General features: G+C 45.8%; 2 protein-coding genes and 1 pseudogene across 6 annotated transcripts in view; 1 reads left to right on the plus strand and 2 right to left on the minus strand.

Annotated features, from left to right (window-relative positions):
• The window catches only part of GLB1 (galactosidase beta 1), a 95,586-nt gene extending 73,697 nt beyond the window's left edge, over positions 1-21,889 (minus strand). For 2 of the 4 annotated variants that reach the window (XM_017521697.2, XM_017521695.2), the window contains exon 1: positions 16,781-16,969. In XM_017521697.2, the coding sequence (XP_017377186.1) occupies positions 16,781-16,936 (156 nt within the window). In that variant the 5' untranslated portion in view covers positions 16,937-16,969. Of the gene's footprint in view, positions 1-16,780; positions 16,970-21,378; positions 21,492-21,669 lie in introns of those variants that run through there. The other 2 variants (XM_017521696.1, XM_017521698.1) reach the window with 2 other exon arrangements.
• LOC108299431 lies at positions 650-2,313 on the plus strand (annotated as a pseudogene).
• Positions 17,723-21,798, minus strand: TMPPE (transmembrane protein with metallophosphoesterase domain). 2 transcript variants are annotated; one of them, XM_017521699.2, is made up of 2 exons: positions 21,670-21,798; positions 17,723-19,199 (listed from the first exon to the last, which is right to left on the minus strand). In XM_017521699.2, the coding sequence occupies exon 2, from the start codon at positions 19,108-19,110 to the stop codon at positions 17,749-17,751; it is 1,362 nt and encodes a 453-aa protein (XP_017377188.1). In that variant the 5' UTR covers positions 19,111-19,199; positions 21,670-21,798; the 3' UTR covers positions 17,723-17,748. The 2 variants fall into 2 exon arrangements, with proteins under 2 accessions (XP_017377188.1, XP_017377189.1); XM_017521700.2 differs by lacking the exon at positions 21,670-21,798 and adding an exon at positions 21,379-21,460.
• Positions 21,890-27,118: the final 5,229 nt, after the last annotated feature.

The following is a 27,118-nucleotide window of genomic DNA, read 5'->3' on the forward strand; positions in this document are numbered from 1 at the left end:
TACATGGAATGGGACCCAGGCATGGTAGAGTTGGGGGGAGGGGCAAGGGCAAGTGTCTCAAAGGAAGAAACACCCCAAACTGTGTTTCTCCATTTTGGCTGCCCAGTAAAATCACCTGTGCAAGCTTTTAAAAATAGCAAAGTTGGCCAGGTGCGGTGGCTCACGCCTGTAATCCCAGCACTTTGGGAGGGTGAGACAGGCAGATCATGAGGTCAAGAGATCGAGATCATCCTGGTCAACATGGTGAAACCCCATCGCTACTAAAAATACAAAAATTATCTGGGAGTGGTGGCATGCGCCTGTAGTCCCAGCTACTCGGGAGGCAGAGGTGGCAGTGAGCCAAGACCCGGCCACTGTACTCCAGCCTGGCAACAGAGCAAGATTCCATCTCAAAAAAAAAAAAAAAAAAAAGCAAAGTTGAGCCTCAACCCCAGACATTCAGGGTTTAATTGGTCTTGGGAGGAACCCCGACATCGGAATTTCTTAAATCTGCCCACATGATGTAATGCGGAGCCAAGGTTGAAGAGAAGTTAGCCTTGGGGGGAAGTGACACAAAGAAAGAAAACTGTGTGTGGGAGGACTGGGAGAGGGAGGCCAAGACTACAGGCCAGGAGCCACGGAGCCTCAGTACAGATTAAACACAGCACTTGCAGAGGCAGAGGAGGAGGCCAGGGCCAGAGCGAATGAGCCCTGAAGTCCAGGTTCAAGGGCATGGACTTTATGCTGAGAGCAGTGGAGGACAACTGAAAGGAAAGACCAATCGGACCAGACACGTGTTTCCAGATGCTTGGCTTTTTCCTGAATGGGCAAAAAAGGCAGAAGAGATGTGTCTGTGGCCCATGGTGGTGACAATGATGTGGGCAGGCGGCAGGAGGAGGAAATTCCAGGACAGTGGCCAGTTAGATTGTCAGACACAGGCGCGAACCTGAAGAGCCTCACACTGTACTTGGGGAGAAATTCGAGTGTCAAACTGAGAGGAGAGTGAGAGTTGAGTGAGAGACTTAAGACATATAGCAATAAAAAAAAAACGACTACGTGTATATTAACACCTATCCATTCACTGTAATATACAGGGGAGAAAATTCATTGGTCACCTTTGGAGATTGCTAGAGTACCAGCTCATTACTCTTGAAAAGTGATAAATACAGAGAAAGAGCCCTCACATAAAAAATGCATTTCAGGGTTATCAAAACACTGACAATGGAAAATCCTCCACTGGATCCCAGTTAATTAAATACAGAAGGGCCCAGGCACGATGGCTCATGCCTGTAATCCCAGCAATTTGGGAGGCCAACACAGGAGAACTGCTCGAGCCTAGGAGTTCAAGACCAGCCTGGGCAACATGGCGAGACACTGTCTCTACAAAAAAATGAACAAAATGAGTGTCTCCCTCATCCATCGCGCTGCCTCCTTCTCTCACACCCGGCACTGCTTGTGTGCTCATTCAGTGCAGATGTGGTACTTCTTTTGTGAAGCGGCAGCTGAGACTCCATCACTTGCCATGGTGGACAAAAAGCCCAAGGAAGGAATCAAGACTGAGAATCATGATTATATTACTTTGAAGGTGTCGGGGCAGGAGGGTTCTGTGGTGCAGCAGTTTAAGATTAAGAGGCAAACATCACTTAGTAAACTAACGAAAGCCTATTGTGAACGATAGGGATGGTCAATGAGACAGATCAGATTCCCATTTGACAGGCAACCAACCAATGAAAGAGACACGCCTGCTCCGCTGGGAATGGAGGATGAAGATACATCGATGTGTTCCAACAGCAGACAGGCGGAGTCTACTGAAAAGGGAACCTGCTTCTCCACTCCAGGACTCTGTTCTTTACAGACCAAGATTACAGTCTCAACGAGAACACTGCAATTTGGTTCCACCACATGCTGACTACTGCAGTATAGTTTATTCTTCCGTTCTCTGCTTCCCTATTCCTTTATTGTACATAAAGTAGTAACTTGTATATGTGCGCAAGTATATTGCCTTTTTTTTTTTTTTAACTAAACAGCCAATGGTATGTTTTGATTGACATCAAGTGGAGGCGGGATGGGGAAAAATACTGATTCTGTGAAAAGACCCCCTTTTCTTCATTAGTGGCATGCTCATTCAGCTCTCTATATTTTGGTAAATAATTCTGCTGTTTTAACAACAACAACAAAAACACGAAAATCCTTGCATACCTTGTTCAATTGCAGAATGTTAATGTTTTCATTTATTGTTGCAAAACCAAGGACAATTTTATAACTTTTTTGTACATAGCTGGTACATGTAGAGCAATTTGTCTTTAAGTAGGGATAAATTACTCTAAAAAAAAAAATGAAACCTAGTTTTTCCTTCAAGTCAAGCATCCTATTGTTTCAACTTCTTGTTTAAAATAAATGAACAAACAAAATTAGCCAGGTGTGGTGGCAGGCACCTGTAGTCTTAGCTACTCAGGAGACTGAGGTGGGACGATTACCCAAGCCCAGGAGGTCAAGGCTGCAGTGAGCTGTGACGGTGCCACTGCACTAGGTGACAGAGAGAGACCCCGTCTCAATAACAAATGCAGAAGGAATAAAAGCATCTGAAAATCACCTCTCCCAACACTTAGTGAAATGGATTTAAGCTAGGATCATCAACAGATGCCAACACCATGAGAAACACTGATGGAAATTGTGTGAAGGACTGGGCATATTTTTTGTGCTCCATTTCAGCCTCAATAAAAGTAGAACACCCAGACATTAGGTCTCTCATGCTATGATTTAACGCGAAGTACAGTCTCACCTAGAAAGCGGTCCTCATTATCTCATCAAAATTGCAATTGAACCTGAATCTAACAATACCATAAAGAAGCAATAAGCTAAATCCAAAATGTGGGACATTTTAAATGATTCAATTGTTCCAACAAATCAATGGTATTAAAAGAAATGGGACTATTATTTGAAAATGAAAGAGAACTTCAGAGAAATAATGACCTAATGATTGTATCAGCTCATTATATGTGATATGTGTAATATGATATGATATGATATTCATTAGGTCAGTGTGAACCTGGTTTAGATCCTAATTCTTTTATTTTTATTACTTTTTATTATTATAATTTTCTTTGATACAGAGTCTTGCTCTGTCACCCAGGCTGGAGTGCAAGGGCTCAATCATATCTCACTGCAGTCTCGAACTCCTGGGCTCAAGCGATTCTCCTGCCTCAGCAAACTACAGCGCGTGCGTGCACACACACACACACACACACACACACACGCATATATATATATATATATATATATATATATATATATATATATATGATGGACTACTACTCAGCAATAGAGAAGAACAAACTACTGGTATTTGTAATAATATAGATAAATCTCAAAAATGTTGAGGGAATGCAGCCTTACACAATAGGGTTCATACTCCATGAACCTGTTTATATGAAGTCCTGGGAAAGGCAAATCTAATCTATGGTAGGAGAAAAAAATCAGAATAGTTAACTCTGGGACAATGGAGGCAGGTATAGCCTCAGAAGGGACAGAGGGAACTTTCGGGGGTGATGGTAATGTTCTACAGCTGGATAAGGGCTTTGGATTATGCAGGTATAGGCATTTGTTAAAACTCATCAGATGGTACATTTAAGATACATGCATTTCATTGCAAGTAAATTTTACCTTGCGGGGGAAAAGGAGCTATTAACAAACATTGACCTCTAGTTAATGATATGTCCACTGAAGTATTTATTTTAGCGAGAGCAGGGCACTGATATCTGCAACTTATTTTGAAATACGTCCAAATATGAATTGATAGACAGATGGATGGACTGATAGTATGTTGATGGTAGAATCTTTCGGCTCTCTCTGAAAATTTTTCCTAGCAAAATGTTGACACAAATAAAAATGCAGGCTGATAAATTATGGTTCATATTGTATGTGTATTGCACATGCATATATGTTTGTATATATACAAAAATAGATGATCAAACATTATGCAGCTCTTGAGGGTACGCAGCCCTTGCCATTGTGAAATGATCTCCAATGGATAGAGGGTGAAAAGAGAAGGCAGAGAAGGAGAGTTTTTTGGTTGTGAGACAGGGTGTTGCTCTGTTGCTCAGGCTGGAGTGCAGCAGCATGAACATGGCTCATATCATAGGCTCACTGCAGCCTGGACCTCCTGGGCTCAAGCGATCCACACCTCAGTCCCCAAGTAGCTGAGACCACAGGGGTGTGCCACCATGCTCAGCTAATAATTTTAAATTTTCTGTAGACACAGGATCTCACTATGTTGCCTAGGCTGGTCTCCAACTGCTGGCCTCAAGCAATCCTCCTGCCTCAGGCTCCTAAAGTGCTGAGATTACAAGTGTGAGCCACCGTACCCAGCCTGAAAAGTGTTTTTTAAAACATGCCTACATCGGCTGTAGCTCTGTGAATGGTCTTGTGCAAGCTCCGTATGCTTTGTGCTGACTGTCTCAACTCACTCAGATCTCATGTCTTTTTGCCTTCCTGCCCCAACATTCAGGGAACGGGTTCAGCCCAGAAGTCCAGGAGCACCAGGGAATCCATGCCCCTGGGGTCAGCCTTCAGCCAATGAAGGACAAAGAGGGTGGAGAACTGCATTCTCTGGTCTCTTAGGCAAATAATTCTGGAGACACTGTGCACTTTTCAAGAGGTCTCAGAAGAATCATGTCCCAGTTCCCAGAATGGTAACCATGATACACATTCTGATCCAGGCTGTCCCTTCTTTTCACCTGGCCCTTGCTCCTATGCTCTTGGATCACTCCTCAAACCACCTGCACCCAATGTCCTGCTCCTGGAGCGACCCAAAGTAAGACAATTGGTACCAGGAGTGGCCTCAACAGCAGATCATCAGGATGTGAATCTGCATCTCGATTTCTCATAAATGTCAAATAGCAACAAGAACCTATAGCTGGTGCTAAGTGGGGGTGGTAATACCTCAAAGACAAATACCAAGGCCCTCAACTTTGCGGGACCGGAAGGAGGCATGGAGAGAAGGGGAACAGTCAGTATCTGCACTGGCTCCACCCGGGAGTGGGCAGAGGTGGGGTTACTGGTTACTGAAAGGAGTGTGAGGTTAGCTGGCTTATATTAAGCAATTTGGAAGCTTTGAAGACAGTGACTGATTGATGGGCCCAGGTCCGCCATCCACTCAGGATATTCTATGAATGTCAGAGGCTTCTGTGGCCATGTTTAAAGAGACTCACATCTCCAGCCAAAAAAGGAAGGCTCAAGACTTAATCATGGGGGTCACCGGGAATGGATCTTGAGGGGGAAAATCCGAGGCCAGATACAGGCAAGTCACTGGTAGGATGTCCTCTCCCATGACTCAGGAGTTATCCTATTGGTTAAAAGCACGTGAGCCCAGTTCCTATGCTGCTGGGAAGCTCCTTGGAACCGAGATATGACGCTGGTCTACAGGAAAGGAGGTGAGGATGCCAGGACTCCCTTGGCATCCTGAGAAAGGTATGGAATGGCTCAGGAGAAAGGAATGTATTTTTACATTCCACCTTCCAAAAGGGTGACCAGAGACCCGCCACCTGGATCTATCCCCCAGGGGAGCCCGGAGAACTCTCCCTTTAGGACGGCAGGCACCGGTGAGGAGGGCCCTGGCATGCTTGGGAAGCCCCCCAAGTGGGGTTATCCTCTGTAGGCAAGAATGACAGGGGATGCTGCCATGGCATGGGGTACCCTAGTGATGCTGGGGATGATGAGGTTGTGGCATAACCAATGTGGAACCATTTAACCCTCAGAAGCAGCAAGATACAATTACCACAAAGACCAGCAAGTCACAGTGGCAGCCAGGGCGTGCTGACCTGTGGACCAGGAGTGAGCTTAGGCAGTGACTCATAAGCCACACATTTCTGTGGGGTGAGATGGCCAGGAAATCAACAAGGGTACTGCTTGACATGTTTAAGAACTCGTGAGCAAAAGGCTGATGTCAACTGCATGGAAAAAGGAGATTTCTTCATCCAGTTCCCAGCTTTGAGCCAGTTCTCCAACATATAGTCAACGAAATTTGACTGAAGGAAAGGTTGGATGGATCCCCTTGAGAAAGGACCCTGCAATACCACCCCAAGTCCACACAATAAATATTCCTCCAACCCTTCCCAACAAGACTCAGGGTACCTGCATCCCAAGAAAAGGGGCACCCCCAAGCCACCACCTTCTGAGGACTGTTGGATAGTCTGAACTGACACGCTAGCACCAGGGAGCCTGAAATGCCATCTCTCTCCCTTATTACTCTTAGGTAGCCCAGGAATAAAGGGAGCCTCTGCCCCAGAGAGTCCAGCCAATCAGAGGAGCCATCACATGTTTAGTTCCCTGGCTGTCCAGCCAATCAGAGGAGCCATCACATGGTTAGTTCCCTGGCAGTCCAGCCAATCAGAGGAGCCATGGCAGGGTTATTTCCCTGGCAGTCCAGCCAATCAGAGGAGCCATGGCATGGTTATTTCCCTGGCTCTGAGTTCAAACTGGGATGGTTTTACGTAACGCCTGCAGAACCCTCACCGTGAGTGGGCGCCCTTATGGATCAAGCTGAAGCTCTGGAACTGCCCACTCCCCACTCCCACTCAACATATATCTGAGGCAAGACCACATCCTCTGCGAACTGTAGCTATCAGTGCCCCCTCTACAAAGACTTAAAGATCGTTTCCATCATGTTCATTCAAATTGCCCGTGAGCCTCTGCCAGAAGAAAACAGATCAGGGTACATGATGGTGGCCACTTAGTTAACTGAGCGGTAGCTCCGGCAGCAGCTACCACGTGGGCGTGGGATTACTGCTGGGACAGAACACCACAGCCTCTGATATTTGGTTTGCAATTAATGTTCTAATCTTTTCAAACCCTACTGATAAATATGATTGAAAACAGTTCGTGAGTGGGCGGGACAGCAGAATATTCTCTCTCTTGCCCCGGGCTGTGTCCACCGCCCTGCTGTATCACATGAGACCTGGACTGTCTGTACGTTCATGGACGGCCATGGTCTGAGAGATGACCACCACCATGTTAGCTGAACCAGGAGAGCAGGGACAAGTCTCTGAAAGGAAATCGTAGAAAAGCCGCAGACAGGGGATCAATGTGGACAGCTGCAGAAGCGGCATTCCTTAAAAGACAGCTCATCGCTGTTGACTGTCACAGCCAAGGTAAACAGGGACAGTCCACTTCAGGGACCCAAGGTGAACCCTCTCAAAAGTTACGGCCCTTGGCCGGGCGCGGTGGCTCATGCCTGTAATCCCAGCACTTTGGGAGGCCGAGGCGGGTGGATCACGAGGTCAAGAGATCGAGACCATCCTGGTCAACATGGTGAAACCCCGTCTCTACTAAAAATACAAAAAAAAAAAAATTAGCTGGGCATGGTGGCACGTGCTTGTAATCCCAGCTACTCAGGAGGCTGAGGCAGGAGAATTGCCTGAACCCAGGAGGCGGAGGTTGCGGTGAGCCGAGATTGCGCCATTGCACTCCAGCCCGGGTAACAAGAGCAAAACTCCGTCTCAAAAAACAAAACAAAACAAAACAAAACAAAACAAAAAAAGTTACGTTCCTAAGTACATACCAACTAAAGAGCCAGCTTCCTTTGAGCTTCCTGAACTGTGTCGTACCATTGAGAGAAGGCGATCAAAAAATGGAATAGGCCGGGTGCCGTGGTTCACCCCTGTAATCCCAGCACTATGGGAAGCCGACGCAGGTGGATCACCTGAGGTCAGGAGTTTGAGACCAGCCTGGCCAACATGGTGAAACCTCGTCTATACTACAAATATAAAAATTAGCTGGGTGTGGTGGCGCATGCCTGTAATCCCAGCTACTCAGAGGTCAAGGCAGGAGAATCCCTTGAACCTGGGAGGCGGAGGTTACAGTCCAGCCTGGGCAACAAGAGTGAAACATCTCAAAAAAAAAAAAAAAAAAAAAAGTGGGAATAGGAGGAAGAAAGGAGGAGGAAAGGAGGAGGAAAAAGGAGAGAGAGAAAGAGAACACTGCCTTCAGAGTTTATTTCCCCCCAAATGCAAATAATGGAAGATTTGACCTGTGTGTAAATTCTATCCTTCTAAATGAATTGGCGCAGGAATGCAATACTGAAGAGACATACTTTTATTTCATACTTGCAGGAGTGTGGAAGCATCAGTATTTAGTGCACGAGGTCACAGAAAACTTATAAAAAGCAATTCTGAACACACCAAACTTCCTAACTTCTCAAGGCCCCCCGTTAACGCATCCAATACTGGAGGGAAAAAACCCAGGAGTGCAAACGAAACACCCTTGGACCAAATACATATCAGGAACCTAATACTGCACAATGTAATTTTTAAAAAAGTTATTCAGTTTAGATTATTTCTAAATAAGCATCTCTTTTAAAAAAAAAAAACATTAAACATAACACAATATTGACATCATCAGGTAACATGAACATCCCCCAAGTTCCCTAATCCTCAGGACAAAAAATAATTATATTTGCATTACTTGTACACTTTCCTTGACTAAAGAAATCAAGGGAGCTCTGACATCACAGGTTATGGGTCATGCTGATTCTGTGAAGATGAGCTGTCTTCAGTCCCTCACTATGACCCTACTCAGCCGATCTTAATCCCCAGCAGACACACACCCCTTTCAACTCACCCCAGAGACTCAAGGGCCTGGGGAATTCCTGACACGAGCTGTTCAGCTCCAGGATGGCAGAGGCCCAGTCCTCTTAGCCTGCAAGCACCCTGGGGCTGACGGAACACAGATAGAGGAAAGGGGAGAGGGAAGGGGCTGGAAAGGTATTTGCATACTGTGGGCTTTTCAGACCCCTCAGTTCATAGAACAAAGAGAAGGAGAAGAAATATTTCAGGTGAACTATGGGTCAAACTCTGATTACATCAGAGCTAAGAGCCTCCAAAACACCACATGTCATGGAAGCACCACTCCATCAGATAGGGTGAAGGAAAACAGGTGCAGGCAATGGTGATCACCTATGTGGCGACAGGAACCTGTGGACGATCGGCTCTAGCTTATGCATTCGATTTGCATTAACTTTATTTTTTCACGCCTGCCTTGTGCCAAAAACATTTTTGTTCAGCATTCCAAAAGACTGGATAAAAAAGGCAAATCGCAATGGAAGGGGAGAAGTGAGGACAGCTTTGCACAGATTCCCAATCCCCAAGGACTCTGGACATGTACAGATTTAAATGTGCCCCCTCATCTAGAGAAAAGGTAAATGTGTACTTTAAAAAAATAAAATTTAAAAATATTTAATTTCTTTAAAATTGAAAATAAACAGCCCTAACTTTCCATATCACAGTGACCACATTTGGCCTAAGGATAAAAATACAGCTTAAACTGCATTCAAGGAAAACACAAAAGCACACTACATTCAGTAGACTTCATCTTAATAACCATATTGACATTACTATCTTGATTCTATTACATAGGTAGTAGGATAACATAAATAAGTAACTACATTAGGTTACTAAGAACCAAAATTTTCAGTGTAAAAGAGAAATAGGCTGGGTGAGGTGGCTCATGCCTGTAATCCCAGCACTTTGGGATGCTGAGGCAGGTGGATGGCTTGAACCCAGAAGTTTAAGACCAGCCTGGGCAACAAAGTGGGATCACATCTCTATAAAAAATAAACAAAAGTCAGCTGGCCATGGTGGCACACGCCTGTGGTCCCAGCTCCTTGGAAGGCTGAGGCGGGAGGACAGCCAGAGCACAGGAGGTTGAGGCTGCAGTCAGTAGTGACGGAGCCACTGCAGACCAACCAGGGGACAGAGCAGGACTGTCTCAAAGGAAAAAAAAAGAGAGAGAGAAAGAGAGAAACAAACAAAATTAAGAACTCCATAATCAGGAGATAAAGGAAAATCTCTGTACCTTCCACTCATTTTTGCTATATGGCTAAAACTACTCTAGAAAATATAGTCCATTAAAAAACAATAAAATCTATGATCTCTCATTGGAATTGAAAATACTAGTACACACTTACGATTTGTTTTTTTCTCTCTAAAAAAAAGTATTGTATTTCCTAGCAATACCCGCCGACAAGAGTCTGGAAATGAGATCATCAGGTAGCAATCTAATCTAAGCAATCTGACCTAGGTGCTAATACGGTACCTAAATTGCAATCTGCAAACATTTCCCACTAAAAGTACCAGAGCTGCTTCTTCAAGAAATTAGTTAATCCAAGTCTGTGGCAGATGTATAAAATAGCCTTAGAACTATTTAAAAAAAGAAAAAAAAAAAAAGAATAGGGTCTCATCAAAATAACAAGATGACAGGGCTCCACCAGCTCAGGTGCAGTGGTTCACACCTGTAATCCCAGCACTGTGGGAGGCTGAGGCGGGAGGACTGCTTGAGGCCAGGAATTTGAGACCAGCCTAGGCAACATAGAAAGATATGGTCTGAACAACAACAACAAAAAAAAGTTAGGTGTGGTGATACAGGCCTGTAGTCCTAGCTACCTCAGAGGCCAAAGTGGGAGCATCACTTGAGCCCAGGAAATTGAGAATGCAGTAAGCTATAGTCACACTGCTGCACTCCATCCTGAACAATATAGCAAGACCCTACTCTAAAAAGTAAAAAATGAAAAGGTCCCAACTGGCCAAAGATGGGCTATTTTGAATATTAAAAGATGTAATGGTTGATGAACTAAAAAACATCAGACATATAAAAATATCTAAATTCCTAACACGATTTTCACCCACCCAGAAGAAAAGCTTATAGTTCATTCTTGAAGGTTGCTGTGACATCCGCTCCTTGTGCTATAAACTAAGGAATCAAGTGAAAAACATCTAATATCTGTCCTGCCTTTGTCATAGGCTTCTTCAGACTAACCACACCATTGATGAGGAGCGTTCTTTGTAAAGGATCCATAGCTAGCAAATGCGGAATAAAAAGGGTAGAATTTTGCAAATCACAATTTTGCAATCATTAGTGAAATAATGACATTAGGCAGCAATCACCAATGACTGCTGAAACATTAACTGGGAAGATAATGAGGAATTTTCTAGTAGGGGGATCAAGCTGACAATACCTGGGCCCACAGGTCAATCAGCATCACTGAAGCAATGAAGTCTTCCTACTTAAAAAGAGACAAAGTTGAACCTGAATCTATCCAGCCTCTAGCTCTAACCTTTAGAGAGCTTTTGCTCTACCAGCTCACAGAAAATATGAACGTGTTAAATGACACCAAAATCCAAAATGTATAAAATTTTAAGACATATGACCCAGATAACTTGAACAAATAAATGACAAAACATATGGAAAGGGGGATGTTACAGACTTAAAGAGACTGAAGAAATACATCACGGGCAAAATACAGACCTGTTTTTAGGCCCTGTTTCAAACAAAGAACGCTAAAAAGACAAATCTGTGAAGAGAAAAAAATAAACACAAAGCTATTAGAAGGAAATAAAAGATTAGAGCAGAAATAAATAAAACAGAGAACAGAAAGGCAGTAGGAAAAATAAAATGAGTTGGTTTTTTGAAAAAAAGGATCAACGAAATTGAGAAATTAACCAGATTAAAAAAAAAAATAGAAAGAAGATATAAATAAATCAGAAATGAAGAGGGGACATTATAACTGATGCCACAGAAATGGATTATAAGAGAATAGCATGAACAACTGTATGCTAACAAATTGGATAACCCAGAAGATATGGATAAATTTCTAGAAACACCCAGCCTACAAAGACTGAATCATGAAGAAATAGAAAATCTGTACAGACCAATAGCTATTATTAAAAAGATTGACTCAGTAATCAAAAACCTCAAAGAGGTCAGGTGCACTGGCTCCCCTCTGTAATCCCAGCACTTTGGGAGGCCGAGGTGGGAGGATCACTTGAGGTCAGGAATTTGAGACCAACCTGGCCAACATGGTGAAACCCCATCTCTACTAAAAATACAAAAAATTAGTTGGGCATGTTAATTCGTGCCTGTGGTCCCGGCTACTTGGGAGGCTGAGGCAGGAGAATACTTGAACCTGGGAGGTGGAGGTTGCAGAGAGCCAAGATCATGCCACCGCACTCCAGCCTGGGTGACAGAGCAAGACTCCACCTACACACACACACACACACACACACACACACACCCCAAGAAAAACCTAGAACCAAATGACTTCACTGGAGAATTCTACCAAACATTTAAAGAAGAATTAATACCAATCCTCCTGAAACTCTTACAAATGTTGAAAAGGAGGAACATTTCCAAGTTTATTCTATGAGACCCATATTATCCTAATGCCAAAGTCAGACAAAGACACTCCAAGAAAACTACAGAACAATATTCCTGGTGAATATTGATGCAAAAATCCTCAACAAAATACTAGCAAACTGAATTAAATACATTAAAAGGATTTAATTAAATACATTAAAAGGATTAGATACTATGATCAAGAGGGATTTATTCCTGGAATACAAGAATGGTTCAACATATAAAAATCAATCAATGTAATACACCAAATTAACAGAATGAAGGGCAAAAATCACATGATAATCTAAATTGAGGCAGAGAAAGCATGACAAGATTCAACACCCTTTCATGGTTAAAAAAACAACAATTCAACAAATGCAGAAGAGAAGAAAACTACCTTCACATCATAAAGTCCACATGTGAAAAGCCCATAGCTCATCATACTCAATAGTGAAAGACTGCGAGCTTTTCCTCTAAGATCAGAAATAAGGCAAGCTGTCTGCTCTGCCACTTCTACTCAACGTAGTTTTGCAAGTCCTAGTCAGAGCAATGGGGCAAGAAGGAAAAAAAAGGCATTCAAATCAGAAAGGAGAAGTAAAATGATCTGCTTGCAGATGACATGATCTTAGACGTAGAAAACCCTATAAGATCACATGATCTCTCTCTCTCTCTCTCACACACACACACACACACACACACACACACAGAATAAATGAATTCATTAAAGTTGCAGGATACAGAATTAACACACCAAGATCAGTTGAATCTCTATACACTAACAATGAACAATCCTAAATGGAATTTTTAGAATTCCATTTATAAAACCATCAAAAAGAAAAAAATGTTTAGAAATAGGCCTAACCAAGATGAAAAGCTACACTGAAAACTACAAAACACTGTTAAAAGAAATTAAAGACACAAACAAATGGAAAAAACATCCTATGTTCATGGAGTGGAAGGTTTAATATTGTTAAGATGCTCATACTACCCAAAGTGACAGATTTAAACACAAGCCCTATAAAAATCTCAATAGCCTTTCTTGTAGAAAAATTTATCCTAAAATTCATATGGAATCTCAACAGACACCAAACAGCCAAAACAGTCTTGAAAAAGAAGCGCAAAGTTCAAAGACTCATACCTCCTGATTTCAAAACATATTTCAAAGCTACAGTAATCAAAACAGCATGGTAATGGCATACAGACAGACAAATAGAGCAATGGAAAAGAATAGAATGCTCAGAAATAAACCCTTGTGTATATGGTCAAATGATTTTCAACAAAGATGCAAAGACTTCTTGATGGGAAAAGGACAATTTCTTCAGAAAACAGTGCTGGGAAAACTGGATATTCACAGGCAAAAGAATGAAGTTGGACCCTTATCTTATACCATATACAAAAATTAATTCAATATGGGTTAAAGACCTAAACATAACACCCAAAATTATAACACTCCTAGAAGAAAACATGAGAAAAAAGCTACATGATATTGAACCTGGCAATGATTTCTTGGATATGATGCCTTTCTGCATCAAAGGTCACAATGAGTGAAAAGGCAACGTACAGAACTGAAGAAAATATCTGCAAATTACATATCTGATAAGGGGTCAATATCCAGAATACATAAAGAACTCCTATATCTCCACAACAATAAATTAAATAACCTGATTTAAAGATAGGCAAAGGACTTGAATAGACATTTCTCCAAAGAAGGTACACAAGTGGCCAAAAAGTCCATGAAAACATGCTCACCACGGATAAACACAATGTGGCATAAAAATACAACAGAATATTACCGTAGTCCAGCCTTAAAAAGGATGGAAATCCAGTCACATGCCACAACCTTAAGGTCATTATAGTAACTGAAAGAAGCCCGCCACAAAAAGATAGAAACTGCATGATTTCACTTATACAAGGTATCTAAAGTAGTCAAATTCATAAAAACAGAAAGTAGAATGGTGGTCACTAGGGCTGGAGGAAGGGGGAAATGAAGCCTTGTTGCTCAATGGGTATAGATTTGCAAGATGAAAAAGATCTATAAGTCAATTAGATCAATTTCACAACAATGTGAATATACTTAACAGTGTTGAACTATTCACTTAAAAGTGATTAAGATCAACAACAGCAACAACAAAAAGAACAAAAAAAATGGTGAAGATAGTCAAATTTTTTTGCCACAATAAAAAAGGCATAATTCAGATAATCAGGAAAAACCAAACACTAAATCTTTACAGTTCATTACATCTGAATCCTGTACTCGCCTGTAACAGATACAGCTACTTAATACTCAGACAGTGGAAAGAACACTTCTTTAAAGAGGTCGAAAATCTGCCTACTAGCCCCAGATCTCCCAACTAGCCATTAGATGTCATTCAAGAATCACTGGTGATTTCATTGGATATGATAATGACTTATAGATATGCTTTTTGAAAAAGGATTCATACTGAAGTAATTTTGGGGTAACACTATGTTTTCTAAGATTTATGTTAATATACTCCAGCCAAAAAATAAAGAGTACGGGTGGGGCAGGGGTAGCTGAGAAAGGATGGCAGATGGTCTCATCATCCTTGTTGAAGCTGGGAGACAGGTACATGTATGAAAAATTTAAAACCAACCAAACCAAAGAGGGAAAAAAAGCAGGGATGGGTATTTGGAATGAATGGCAGCAGGATTAATTTATTGAGATTTTATAACAGCATCATATACTAGAGATGCTATTGCTAATCTTCAAAAAGCACTGCATTTCAATTTGCATCTAACAGATTACAAATAAAGAAACAAATGAAATTAAAAGAACAATCAAGCTTCAAGTAATGTTTCTCACCGCCTCCCCCAACCACAAACAAAAAAATAGGTCAATGGTTGAACAGACAGAGTAAAGGTATCATGGAGAGCTGCCCACCAGGGCCAGAATCTGGACAGCGATGGAGAAATTTCTGCTGAAAAACTGTCCACCAAGTCAGGGAATACAGCCCAGATAGGAGAGGGTGTTGATGATGTTTCTCAGATACATAGGATGGACCTGTTTTCTTTCTGCTAACAGAAAGCAATCAGTCAAGCAAGGACTTCAGAGTGGATGAAGGGTACGTAAGACCACACAATGATGGCATTCAAGAGAAAGAAAAGAGAGAAGGATGCAGAATTGTTTTAAAAATAGGACTTCATGAAAGCTAATTTCATCAAGCCCAGGTCACTGATGAGAAAGACGCAAAATCAAGAAACCAGTGAAATAACACGTAACGGGTGAGTCACACGCTGCCAGCGGCACCAAGCCGCGCAAGTGAAATGGCACCATCTAGCCCGCCTGGTGAAATCCAAAGCGAGAACTGAAAGGGAGTAAGGATGCTTCACAAAATGAGGTTGGGTCACAAGAAAAGTGATTTTGGAAGGACAGCGGAGAGAAAAAAAAATAAGGAAACCACCAAAATGTTAACTCAAAGACACATTTTAAACTGCATGGGATGACCCACTGTCAATACCTTGGCTTCCTGAGAACAAAAAGGGGGGTCTCCAGATCCCCCCGAACCCCACTATACACCAGGGGGACAAGGCGGAAAGGAGGAAACCCCCTTTGCCTGCTAGGATGCACGTGAGGGGAGGAAGGCAAACCCCCAGCAGCTGCTGCTGTGACATATCACCAGCCCCAGCAGGAGGCACCTCGCTGCCCACTCGTTCCCCAGGACTGGCTGCTCCATGAATCCTCTGGGCACCTGTGCCCAACATAGTTCCTTAGCAAACCCCACTGGAACATTGAAAAATTAACATAACACTGTTTACTGTGTACACTGTGCCATGTGGAGCTCATGCACGAGGCTTGGTGGATCCCTCCTGACAAAACAATCTTGAGGTAGATACGGTAATTATCCCCATTTTAGGGTTGATGGAAACCAAGGCTCAGTGCAGGAAGGTCACCCACTCGACGCTGTCCAATGAGCGAGCAGCAGGGTGAGCCTCTCCGGTCAGAGCCAGCGTCTTCCTTCCCCAATGGAGGAAGACTTTCCATCGCAAGCTTAAATCACCCAGCAGGAAAACAGGCCCAGTTCTGTCTTCTCAGTGAGGCCTTTTCTAACACGAGGGCTCATTGCCATCTCAGCATCAAAGGGTCTGTTGCTTCTGGCACAAGGGCCAGGCCAACAGGGCTGGAGTCACTCCGGACATCGTAATACCTGCCTGTTTTTCTGTGGGTCTAGAAGCCAGCGGGAATGGTCTTACCATTTTGTGGCCAGAGCCTACCGCCAGCTCTTAAAGGGTCAGGCAAGTGGGTTGGAAGCCACCTAGCAGGAAGAACAGTCCCTGCATTCCACAGCCAGGCCCAGGGAGGGGAGCCCGCAGGCCCTGCCGAGGCACACAGCACGGCCACTCCCAAGCAGGCCTCATCTTCCCCTCTGACCGAGAGAGAACCCAGCTGCTGACAGAAAAATCAAACCCAAACCCGGGGTCGGAGGTAGAGGGTTCCTTTCCAGACTCTCCATCAAATGGAAGACGCCCTGCACTGAAACTAGCTGACTCCCTTCCAGGCTGCGATCCCTGTAAGTTGAAATCAGCCTCAAGCAAACCACTTTGGAAGAGCACTGGCTCCCAGACCCTTGTTTGTCCTTTGGACTGTTCACTGGTGCACTGCATTTGAATCCTCACTCACCTGCAACAGACGCAGCTGCTTAATCGCCATGTGGAAAAGCAAGTGGGAAAGCACGGCTTTCAGTGGGAGGCAGAAGGCCTGGTTTCTAGCCCCAAATCTCCTGCACACCTTGGCATACTGCCTATGCCCTATCTCACTTTGCCTTGGTTTCCTCATCTCCAACTAGGGAAAAGCAGCCTGTCCCCAGTTTGCTCCCCCAAGGGTTGTATAAAATGAGATGAGGGAGGCAAAGCTCTCTGAATTCCTAAGCAGCAATGTTCCCATCACCACGTGGCGCTCAATGTTCTTCTCCCCCGACCTTGCCCCCAAAGGCCCAGGAGCACAGACAGTTACACAGCATCCCTCATGGCCTGGAACAGGAGAAGCTGTGCATTCCAGTGGATGTTGCTGATGCCCTCCATAGAGGGGATCCTGACAGAACCAGAGGAAAAGAAAATATTCCTCTCTAGCAGCCAGAGGGCCCTTCCATCTTGCCTGTTCTCCCAAATTACCTGGCAACACTGCCCTTCCCCAGAAAGGCTCTGGATCAATGATTCTGGAAACCACCTAAGTCCTAAAGACGGTTTTAAAACCCCAGGAGGAAAATGCTCCTGCTCCCTCTGGCCCTGCTTTCTAAATGTATTCCTTTTTAGCAACCCCGAGGGGAGGTTCATCCCTGGGAGCTCTGCAGGAGAAGGTCCCCATCCCATACCATCTTGAAAATAGAGGGGAATACTCATATATGTGACCTTAGTGATCTCACAAGTGCATCAGAAAAAGCAACTGGCCAAGGAAACTCGTTGAACCAGCCTGAAAATGCCAGGCAGCCCCACCGTAAGTCACCGTTTGGGTCAGGCTTGTGACCGAGCGTGTGGGCAAGGTTGGGTGGACCAGGCTGGAGGGGAAAAGCAGGCAAACCACTCTGAAGCAGGACGGAGGGTCAAGGGCGAGGGCAAGGGCAGGGCAGAGGTGCGCAGGGCAGGGCTAGTTCAGGAAGCCCGTCGCAGGATGAGCTCTGTGATCTCCGCCCTGCTACCCAACCTCATGGGTATCCCGTAGTAGGCTGTGCCTGGGCTGACATATACAAACGTGGCCTGGGCCACTTGGTAGAGACCAGCAAAGAAGGGATTCAGGAGATAGGCTGCTACGTTCAAGGGGAAGATCTGTCCAGCATGTGTGTGCCCAGAAAGGATGAGGTTAATATCTGGCCGAGCCTGGAGAGCTCTCTTGGCAGCCAGAGGCTGGTGAGCTAGCAAGATGATCGTGTGGTCTGGGCTGCAGCCCTCCAGGGCCTTGTCGAGATCCATGCCATGGCCAGAGTAGTGCAGGATGTCTGCTTCAATATCATCCACCCCAGCCAGGCAGATCCAGTCCTCGTCCTCACTCCCACCGCCACTGCCACCACCAACACGTTGGGCCCGGGTGGTGGAAATCTTCACATTCTCATTATGAAGAGGCCGGACGTGCAGGGACTCCAGCAGTGCAAACCAGTTGCTGACATCCGACGTGTAGTACTCATGATTGCCTGTGACGAAGTAGGCGCCGAGACGTGACTGAAGCTGCTCCAGAGGAGTGACAGCCGTCCGCAGGACCGAGGCTTCCGAGTCGGAGAGGTCACCCACGATCACGGTGATGTCTGGTTCCAGCACATTCACCATCCTCACAAACATCTCCATCTTGGTCCTGCCCACTGTGGGGCCCAAGTGAATGTCTGAGAGGAGCACGATCTTGAGGTTGTTCATTGAGGTGGGCAGCTGATGGATGGGCACCTCCACAGTCTTCACCGCGGGGGGCTGCGCGGCATTCAGAATCCCTGCCACGCTAAGCACAGCTGTCACTCCCACTGCCAAGGCAGGCCTGAGCACCAGCTTCCTTGTCTTGTCAAGGCTGCCCACGACCCTACCACTGCGCCAGGCCAAGAGCTGGTAGGCCTGCTCCATGCCGCTGAGGATGCAGAGGAAGAAGAGCATGATGATGTAGGCACCCAGGCAGGAGTAGGCTGCCAAGGAAAACAGATAAGGCTCCTCGGCCACTAAAAAGAACATGGTGAAGAAACTGGAATGGGCCAGGGCCAGAAATGCCAGAACCACCACCTTCCAAAGCTGAAAACAGGTTGACTCCGCAGCTGGGGAGTGGCAGAGGTTGCTGACCGTGCTGCGCCAAATGTAGAGGGAGCCAATGAGCATGAGCGAGTTGACAAACAGGGCAAGCTGCAAGCGAAGCAGCCAACGCCAGGCCCTGAGCTCAAGGCTCTCTGCCAGGAAAGAGCGGGAGGCGATCATGGACACGAAGACAGTGACGGCGGCCAGGGTGGCCTTCGCGCCCAGGGACAGCTGCCTGAAGATGGTCATTTTCTCTGCTCCTAGAGGCTCCCCCACCAGTTCGTGCAGGTGGACTGTGGAAATGAGTGGCCAAGGAGAGGTTTCCAGGTCAACTCCGCCTGCAACCAGGAACCAGCATCAGCTTTGTGGGATATTAGAGTGTCCTTGTACCCATTCAAAACTCAAAGGCCACTTACATCTGGCCAACCCACCTGGGGAATCCAAGCCACTCAAATACCGGTCAGTTACTAGCTATACTTTATTATTCAAAAAGAAACTCACAGGATTGTGACATGATGGGCAGTTTTCATTTTCTTACCACATTTTCTATACGTTTAAAGTTTCTCTACAGTGAGCACAAACTGGTTTTATAAAAACATTCCAAATCAGTGGTATTCAAAGTGTGGTCTGGAGACAGCCCTTCAAGGGTCCATTTAGTCAAAACTGTTTTTATTATAATTCTAAGCCATTACTGCCTTTCCCACTCTCACTCTGTCCTGAGGGTGCAGTTTTCCAGTGACATGTGACATGTGATATGGCAACAGATTGAATGCAGAAATAAACATGAAAATCTCACTGTCTTCTATTAAGAGACACTGAAAGAGATTTGCAGAAATGTAAAACAGTACAACTCTGCACCCTAAAATTTGGGGAGAAATACTGTTGTTTTTCAAATATATTTATTGTTTGTTCATGTGTAATGATGTATTATTTATTAACAAATAGTTTTACATGTTCTCTAGGGCTGGGCACACTGGCTCACACCTGTAATCCCAGCACTTTGGGAGGCTGAGGCAGGCAGATCACCTGAGGTCAGGAGTTCAAGACCAGCCTGGCCAACACAGTAAAACCCTGACTCTACTAAAAATTCAGAAATTAGCCAGGCCTGGTGGCAGGTACCTGTAATCCCAGCTACTCAGGAGGCTGAGGTAGGAGAATCGCTTGAACATGGGAGGTGGAAGTTAAAGAGCCAGACTCTGTTTTAAAAAAAAAGAAAGAAAATATTTTCTTAATTTCTAGGACAGCTAAAATTTGAGAACCACTGTTCTAAAGAAATGTAAACAAGGAGATAACGGAAAGCCAGACTGCAGGTATCTTTCTTCAGCCGTGGGCACAGGAGCTCGACAGGGACACCCAGGCACCCGACATGAGAATTCCTGGGGTGATGCCAGCCTCCCTGTGTGGGCCTCAGGTATGCAACCACAGGGCATCCACCCTGACCCAGTGACGCTGCACAAGACTAATGAGCTCACATCAGACAGATGGATGCTGTCCACCTGTTTCTCATTCATAGATCCTTCTCTCCCCACCCCCACCCCCAGCCCCAGATACTGGTTAAGATCTGCCTTCCCCCAGCCCCTTACCTGCACCACTGTTCTCCTGAACTGTTCCCCAGTTCCACCTTATCCGGTGGTTTTCACAGCTGGCTATGTCTGACTCCTACGGTCCTTCTGGACAAGAACACTCTGTCTACAAACTGGGAAAGAGGAACCACAGACGGGTGAAGGGGGAGCAGCAAACGCTCAATCTGTGCCAACTTTTTCCAAAAATGGAAACATTTTCAGCAGCTGTTTTCCAAACAGTTCAATCTTGGTTGTAGGTAAACGTACCACTTTTCTCACCCCTAGGCGCGTTACTGAAAGCCTTGTTAAAGGGTGCAACTTACAAGTCGACGGTGTCAAATGCCACCAGCTCTTAAAGCGTGAAGGCTCAGCCCACCTGTACCCTGGAGGAACCAAGGCTGGTCCGCGGAACGTGCAGAGGAGCAGCCTGCAACCACCCGCCCTCCCTTCCGCAGGTGTGATGCAGACCTCCCCAGGCAGCGCTTCGCAGCCCCTCAGGTCGTCCCCGGGGCTCGGACGCAGGGAGTGACACTGTCCTTCCTCTCCCACCAAACGTGCACGCCCCGCACCTCACCTCCTCGCCTCGGCAGACCTCCCTCCATCAACGCTGGCGTCCCCCAGCAGCCTACCTCTTCCCCCTCCCCCCATCATAACCTGGACCGCCAAACGCCGAAGGGCCCCACAAACACCAAGAAAAACCCAAGCCAAAGAGCAGGCGACGGGGAGTGGCCAGAAGGGAACAAGACGTACGAAGAGGAAGAGCACCCGGAGGGAAAATAACGCCGCGCTCCCACTGCAGGGGCCTCTCCTGACCCGTTTTTCTCCTTCCGGAGCGCTCCGCAGAGCACGGACTGGGAAAGGGAGGGCGACCCAAGCCAGAGCCCGAGGCGCCCTCTAACCCGCGCTACGTGGAATCCCCTCCCGGAATGCCAACTTAGGAAACGTTCAGGCGCACCTCGTCTCACCCCCCTTGTTACAGAACGGGAAGTGGGTCCAAGCGCAAAGCGCCGCCGGAGCGGAACGCACGAGCGACCGAGCTGCCGCGAAGGACGCGCGCCCCGCCCGGCCCGCCCCCGACGGGAAGGCCGGTCCACTGCCTGCGCTCCGCCGGCCGCCGGCTGCTGGGGGCACTTCGGGGCTCAGGCTCCCCGCCCTGCGGGACCCCCGATGGCCGCGGCCCCGGCCCGGTTCCCCGCCAGCCTGTTCCCTCGCAGTGCCTCCCCGCACCCGGGTCCCGCAGACTTACGCGCAAGCCGCACGCAGGGCGCAGAAGCAGCAGCGCCAGCAGCAGAGGGAAGATGCGAACCAGGACCCCCGGCATGACCGCCAGCCTCCTGGCTCTGCAGTCGGCGCCCAGGCCAGCCGCTCCGCGTCACCTGACTAAGGACCCGCGGCCTGGCACCGCCCCTCGTCGGCCCAGCAGCCAGCCCTTGTGCCTGCTCCGCCCCGCGCTCCGCCTCCCGGTGGCTGAGCAGGGCGGGTGGGGGCGGCCAGGAGGCTGCGCTGGCGTGTGACTCCAGGATAGTACTATCGGGGTTTTGCAGGCGTCTGCTCGGGGAAGGGACCCTTTGGAACGGTAATCGGGAGGCCCTGCTTTCAGCAGCTTGATAACGCGCCTCGGGGATTGGACATTAATCGTGGCCTCCTTGTTCCCTGGCTGCCTTGAGAGAGCCAAAGAGGGAAATTGTTAATCACTAAACCTAAATGCCTTAGATCGAATCCGCGTCTCATATACAGGGCTCTCCGAAAAACTAAACGAGAGGTTAGCACAGTGAGATCGGTCCCTGGATCCACTGTATCAACTCACCTGGAATTTGTTAGAATGCAAATTCTGGGCCCGGCGCGGTGGCTTATGCCTGTAATCCCAGCACTTTGGGAGGCCGAGGCAGGCGGATCATTTGAGGTCAGGGGTTCCAGACTAGCCTGGTCAACATGGGGAAACCCTGTTTCTACTAAAAATACAAACATTAGATGGGCTTGGTGGCGCATGCCTGTAATCCCAGCTACTCGGAAGGTTGAGACAGGAGAATCGCTTGAAGCTGGGAGGCGGAGGTTGCAGTGAGCCGAGATCGCACCACTGCATTCCAGCCTGGGCGACACAGCAAGACTCCGCCTCAAAAAAAAAGGCATATTCTGGGGCCCAGAAACTCTGAATCAGAAGCTCTAGGGTCGGGGACCAGATATCTGTTTTGTTTGTTGTTGAAGCGGAAGTGTAGACCAGCCCATAACCAGTATTGACTTTTATAGTCATCTCTCCCACTGTTCGAGAACCAAACTAAGGTTTTTAGAAGATCCACAAGTTGTAGCAATACTGTTAAAGAAAAAACTGTTCTAGCACTAGTTAAAATGGTAAGGAAGGCTTTATTCGAGCCACCACACTCAGCTAATTTTTGTATTTTTAGTAGAGACAGGGTTTCACCATGTTGGCCAGGATGGTCTTGATCTCTTGACGTCATGATCCGCCCGCCTCAGCCTCCCAAAGTGCTGGGATTACAGGCGTGAGCCACTGCGCCCAGACTGTACCTGTTTTTAGAATAACTTTAAGCAGTTATTTTTTACTTCTAAAAAGTTAAAAAGAAAAAAACCTTAGTTGGTGCCTTCGTGTTCAAAAAAAACCTTTTCTGTTGTATAACAAAATAGCCAGAACTCTATTTGTTCATCCCTTTCTCCTTTCCTACTGGACATTTCCGTGAGAGATTGAGAAAGTATCAGTCACTGGCTTTTCTTTCTCAGGATTTTGTTTTTGGTTTGGGGGTTGTTTTGTTGTTTTTGTTTTTGTTTAGACAGGGTTTCATTCTGTCACCCAGGCTGGAGTGCAGTGGCACAATCATGGCTTACTACAGCTTTGGCCTCCTGGGCTCAAGTGATCCTCCGGTATCAGCCTACCAAGTGGCTGGGGCTACAGGGGTGCACCACCACACCCAGCTAATTTTTGTATTTTTTGTAGAGACAGGGTATCACCATGTTACTAAGGTGGATCTTGAAGTTCTGGGATCAAGCAGTCTACCTGCCTGGACCTCCCCAAATGCTGGGATTAGAGATGTGATCCACTGCGCCTGGCTTCTTTTCATGCCTGGAGTACCAGTTTCGTGTCCTTGCACCAAGAAGTCCTTTCCAAGCTCTGCAATTCTAGTTCAGTATAAAAGAGCAAGGACTCTGGAGGCAGTACACTCGAGGTGGAATTCCAGCTCTGCCACTTACCATCTGTGGACTGTGGACAAATTACTTAACCTCTCTGAGCTTTAGTTTCTTCGTTGGTAAAATAGAGATAATAATATCCATTTCACTGGGTAACTGGGGAAAGAAATTACCAGAGATGATGATAATAAGAGGCTTGGCATATACAGGATGTTAGTGGGACAGCTGAAATCAGAGTTAGACTTGCAGGTTAGATGAGTACCATGCATCAATGTTAATTTCCCGTGTGTGTGTGTGTGTGTGTGTGTGTGTGTGTGCGCGTGTGTGTGAAAGAGAGAGAGAGAGAGTCTCACTGGAATGCAGTGGTGCAATCTGCGCTCACTCAACCTCTGCCTCCTGGGTTCAAGTGATTCTCTTGCCTCAGCCTTCCAAGTAGCTGGGACTGCAGGCATGCGCCACACGCCCTGCTAATTTTTGTATTTTTAGTAGAGATGGGGTTTCACCCTGTTGGCCAGGCTGGTTTCCAACTCCTGACCTCAAGTGATTTGCCCGCCTTGGCCTCCCAAAATGTGGGGATTACAGGCGTGAGCCACCAGGCCCAGCCACATCAATGTTAACTTTCTGATTTTGATAATGGCACAAGGTCTAAAGATTGAATAATAGTTTTGTATTCATATATTGATTTTGGTAATGGTTATATAAAAGAACATCCTTGGTTTTTAGGAGACAAAAGGGCATCATTTTTGCAACGGACTCTCAAACAGTTCACACACACATACAAAAATAGGAGACAGAAATGGTATTCCAGGCATGAAAAGAACCTGAGAAAAAAAAGGAAATGTGGTAAAATGGTAACATTTGGAAAATCAATGAAGGAATTCTTTGTACTCTTCTTTCAACTTTTTTTTTTTCTAAGCTTGAAATCATTGCAGAATGAGGTTTAAAAACAAAACAACAAAATCCTTAGCACATGGCAGATTCAACTTTTTTACCTTCTCTCCTACTCTGTAGACTCAAGGTTATCATATGCAATAGGTATTTTTAACTGAGTTAAGGTAGAAAGTGTTTAGAGCAGGAGCTGGCAAGCTAAGGGCAGGGTATCAAATCTGGCCTGCTGCCTGTTTTTCTTTCTCTTTTTTAAAATTATTTTTACTGACTAAGAATCTGTGCATTTTGCTGCCAGTTTTTCTATGGCCTGCCAGCTAAAACTTGATTTTACATGAATGAAAAAATATTAATAATAATAATAATATTTTATGACATTTGAAAATGATATGTTTCCAGCATCAGTGTCCATAAATATGTCCATAAATAAAGTTTTGTGAAGTTGGTTTTTGTTTGTTTTTGTTTTGTTTGAGACATGGTCTCGCTCTGTCACCCAAGCTGGAGTGCAGTGGTGCGATCACAGCTCACAGCAGCCTCGAACTCCTGGGTCCAAGCAGTCCTCCCACCTCAGCCTTCTGAGTAGCTGAGTAGCTGGGACTACAGGCGAGTGCCACCATGCCTAAATAATTTTTTTTTCCCTAAAGACCAGATCTTGCCTTGTTGCCAGGATTGGTCTTGAACTCCTGGCCCCAAGCAATCTGCCCACCTTGGCTCCCAAAGTGCCAGGATTACACGTAAATAGTTTTATTAGAACACAGCCACCTACTGTTCTCTTCACGTTGCACATGGCTGCTTTCACGCTACAATGGTAGAGTGGAGTAGTTGCCATCTTAGGACCTACAAAACCTAATATATTTATTTTCTAGCCCTTTACAGTATAATCTTGCCAAAGTAATATAGACTGTAGTTTATTTCTGAGATTTTTAGTACTCGACTTTGTATTGTAGTTGAAATAGCAACAGTAACAATAGCCATTGTTGTGCTGAATGCCTTACCAGTGTCACTATTCCTCACAATCTGAGTTGCATGCTATTATCCACATTTCACAGACGAGAAAGCTGAGACAGAGGAGTGAAATGACTTGCCAGTAGCTACAGCTCTGGGAAGCAGTAGAGTCTCTAAAGTTACGTTGCCTGACGTTAGGGCCTGAGTTGTTTACACAAGGCTATACTTCTGCCCATAGTGTACTGTTTAGTTCCTGTTTAAATGCACAGATAAAGTGTGCTGGGATGCAAAGCCCCCTGCATACTGGAAAATATGTAGGAACCACGAGAAGGCTGTCACCCTGGCCAGGCGCAGTGGCTCATGCCTATAATCCCAGCACTTTGGGAGGCCGAGGCAGGCAGATCACAAGGTCAAGACATCAAGACCATCCTGGCCAACATGGTGAAACCCTGTCTCTACTAAAATACAAAAATTAGCTGGGCGTGGTGGCGCGCGCCTGTAGTCCCAGCTACTCAGGAGGCTGAGGCAGGAGAATCACTTGAACCAGGGAGGCGGAGGTTGCAGTGAGCTGACATCACACCACTGCACTCCAGCCTGGGTGACAGAGTGAGACTCCATCTCAAAAAAACAAAAGAGAAGGCTGTTGGCTGGCAGGCACTCATCTCTAAACCTGGTACATGCTGTAATATAGACCAGTACTTCTCAAAGTGTGACCCTGAGACCAGTGTCATGCAGTAAGTACAGAAATTCAGCCCAGGCACTTAGAAACTTGGAGCAATTTGAGCAAGTAAATCTATCTGTTGAATCTAATAATGAAAAAAATTATTATGCATCTATTTTTTATTTCATTTTTCTAGTAATTTTTTTTTAGACAGAATTTCATTTTGTCAGCCAGACTGGAGTGTAGTGGCACGATCTTGGCTCACTGCAACCTCCGCCTCTTGGGTTCATGCAATTAAACCACAGCCTCCTGAGTAGCTGGGACTGCAGGCACATGCCACCACGTGGGCTGATGTTTTGTATTTTAGTAGAGATGGCGTTCCACCATGTTGCCCAGGCTGGTCTTGAGCTCCTGAGCTCAAGCCACCCACCTAGGCCTCCCAAAGTGCTAGGATTACAGGCATGAGCCACCACACCTGGCCTGTTTTTCTAGTAATTTATTTTTATTGAATTTTTACAAAAGGGTCAATCCTTGATAGACAGGAAGGAACACTGTTAATTAAAAAAACAACAAAAAAAACCCAGAATTGATCCTTTACCAAAGATAGTTTGAGAAGCACAGAGGCCTCATCAGTAGCGTAAGAACAACGAGAGGGAGACGTGTGTGGCCCGAAACAGAGGAAGACTTCTGTCCCCACAGGGCTCCACACACAAGTTAAGAATCAAACTCAATGTCTTTGATCTGTTTTCCCTTATGGAGTTTTCCTACTCAGCAAATCTTCATTCTCAGTGTCAGTTCTGACCTGTATTTCAATAAAAAATCCTTCCTTCCTTTCTCCCTCCCTCCCTCTCTCCCTGCCTCCTTCTGTCTCTCACACTTTCTTTCTTGAATCACTCTGTTGCCCAGCCTGGGCACTCCTACTGGCTGGAGTACAGCAGTATGATCATGGCTCAGTGCAGCCTCCACCTCCCAGGCTCAGGTGATCCTCCCACCTCAGCCTCCAGAGTAGTTCAGACTACATGTACAGGCCGTCATGTCTAGCAAATTTTTCTTTTTTTTTTTTTTT

The sequence above is a fragment of the Cebus imitator genome, unplaced genomic scaffold (assembly GCF_001604975.1).
Source record: "Cebus imitator isolate Cc_AM_T3 unplaced genomic scaffold, Cebus_imitator-1.0 Scaffold21, whole genome shotgun sequence".
NCBI lineage: Eukaryota > Metazoa > Chordata > Mammalia > Primates > Cebidae > Cebus > Cebus imitator.

Excerpts from the sequence above, each read along its gene's own strand:
- TMPPE (XM_017521699.2), bottom strand. The coding sequence starts at position 19,110 with ATGACCATCTTCAGGCAGCTGTCCCTGGGCGCGAAGGCCACCCTGGCC.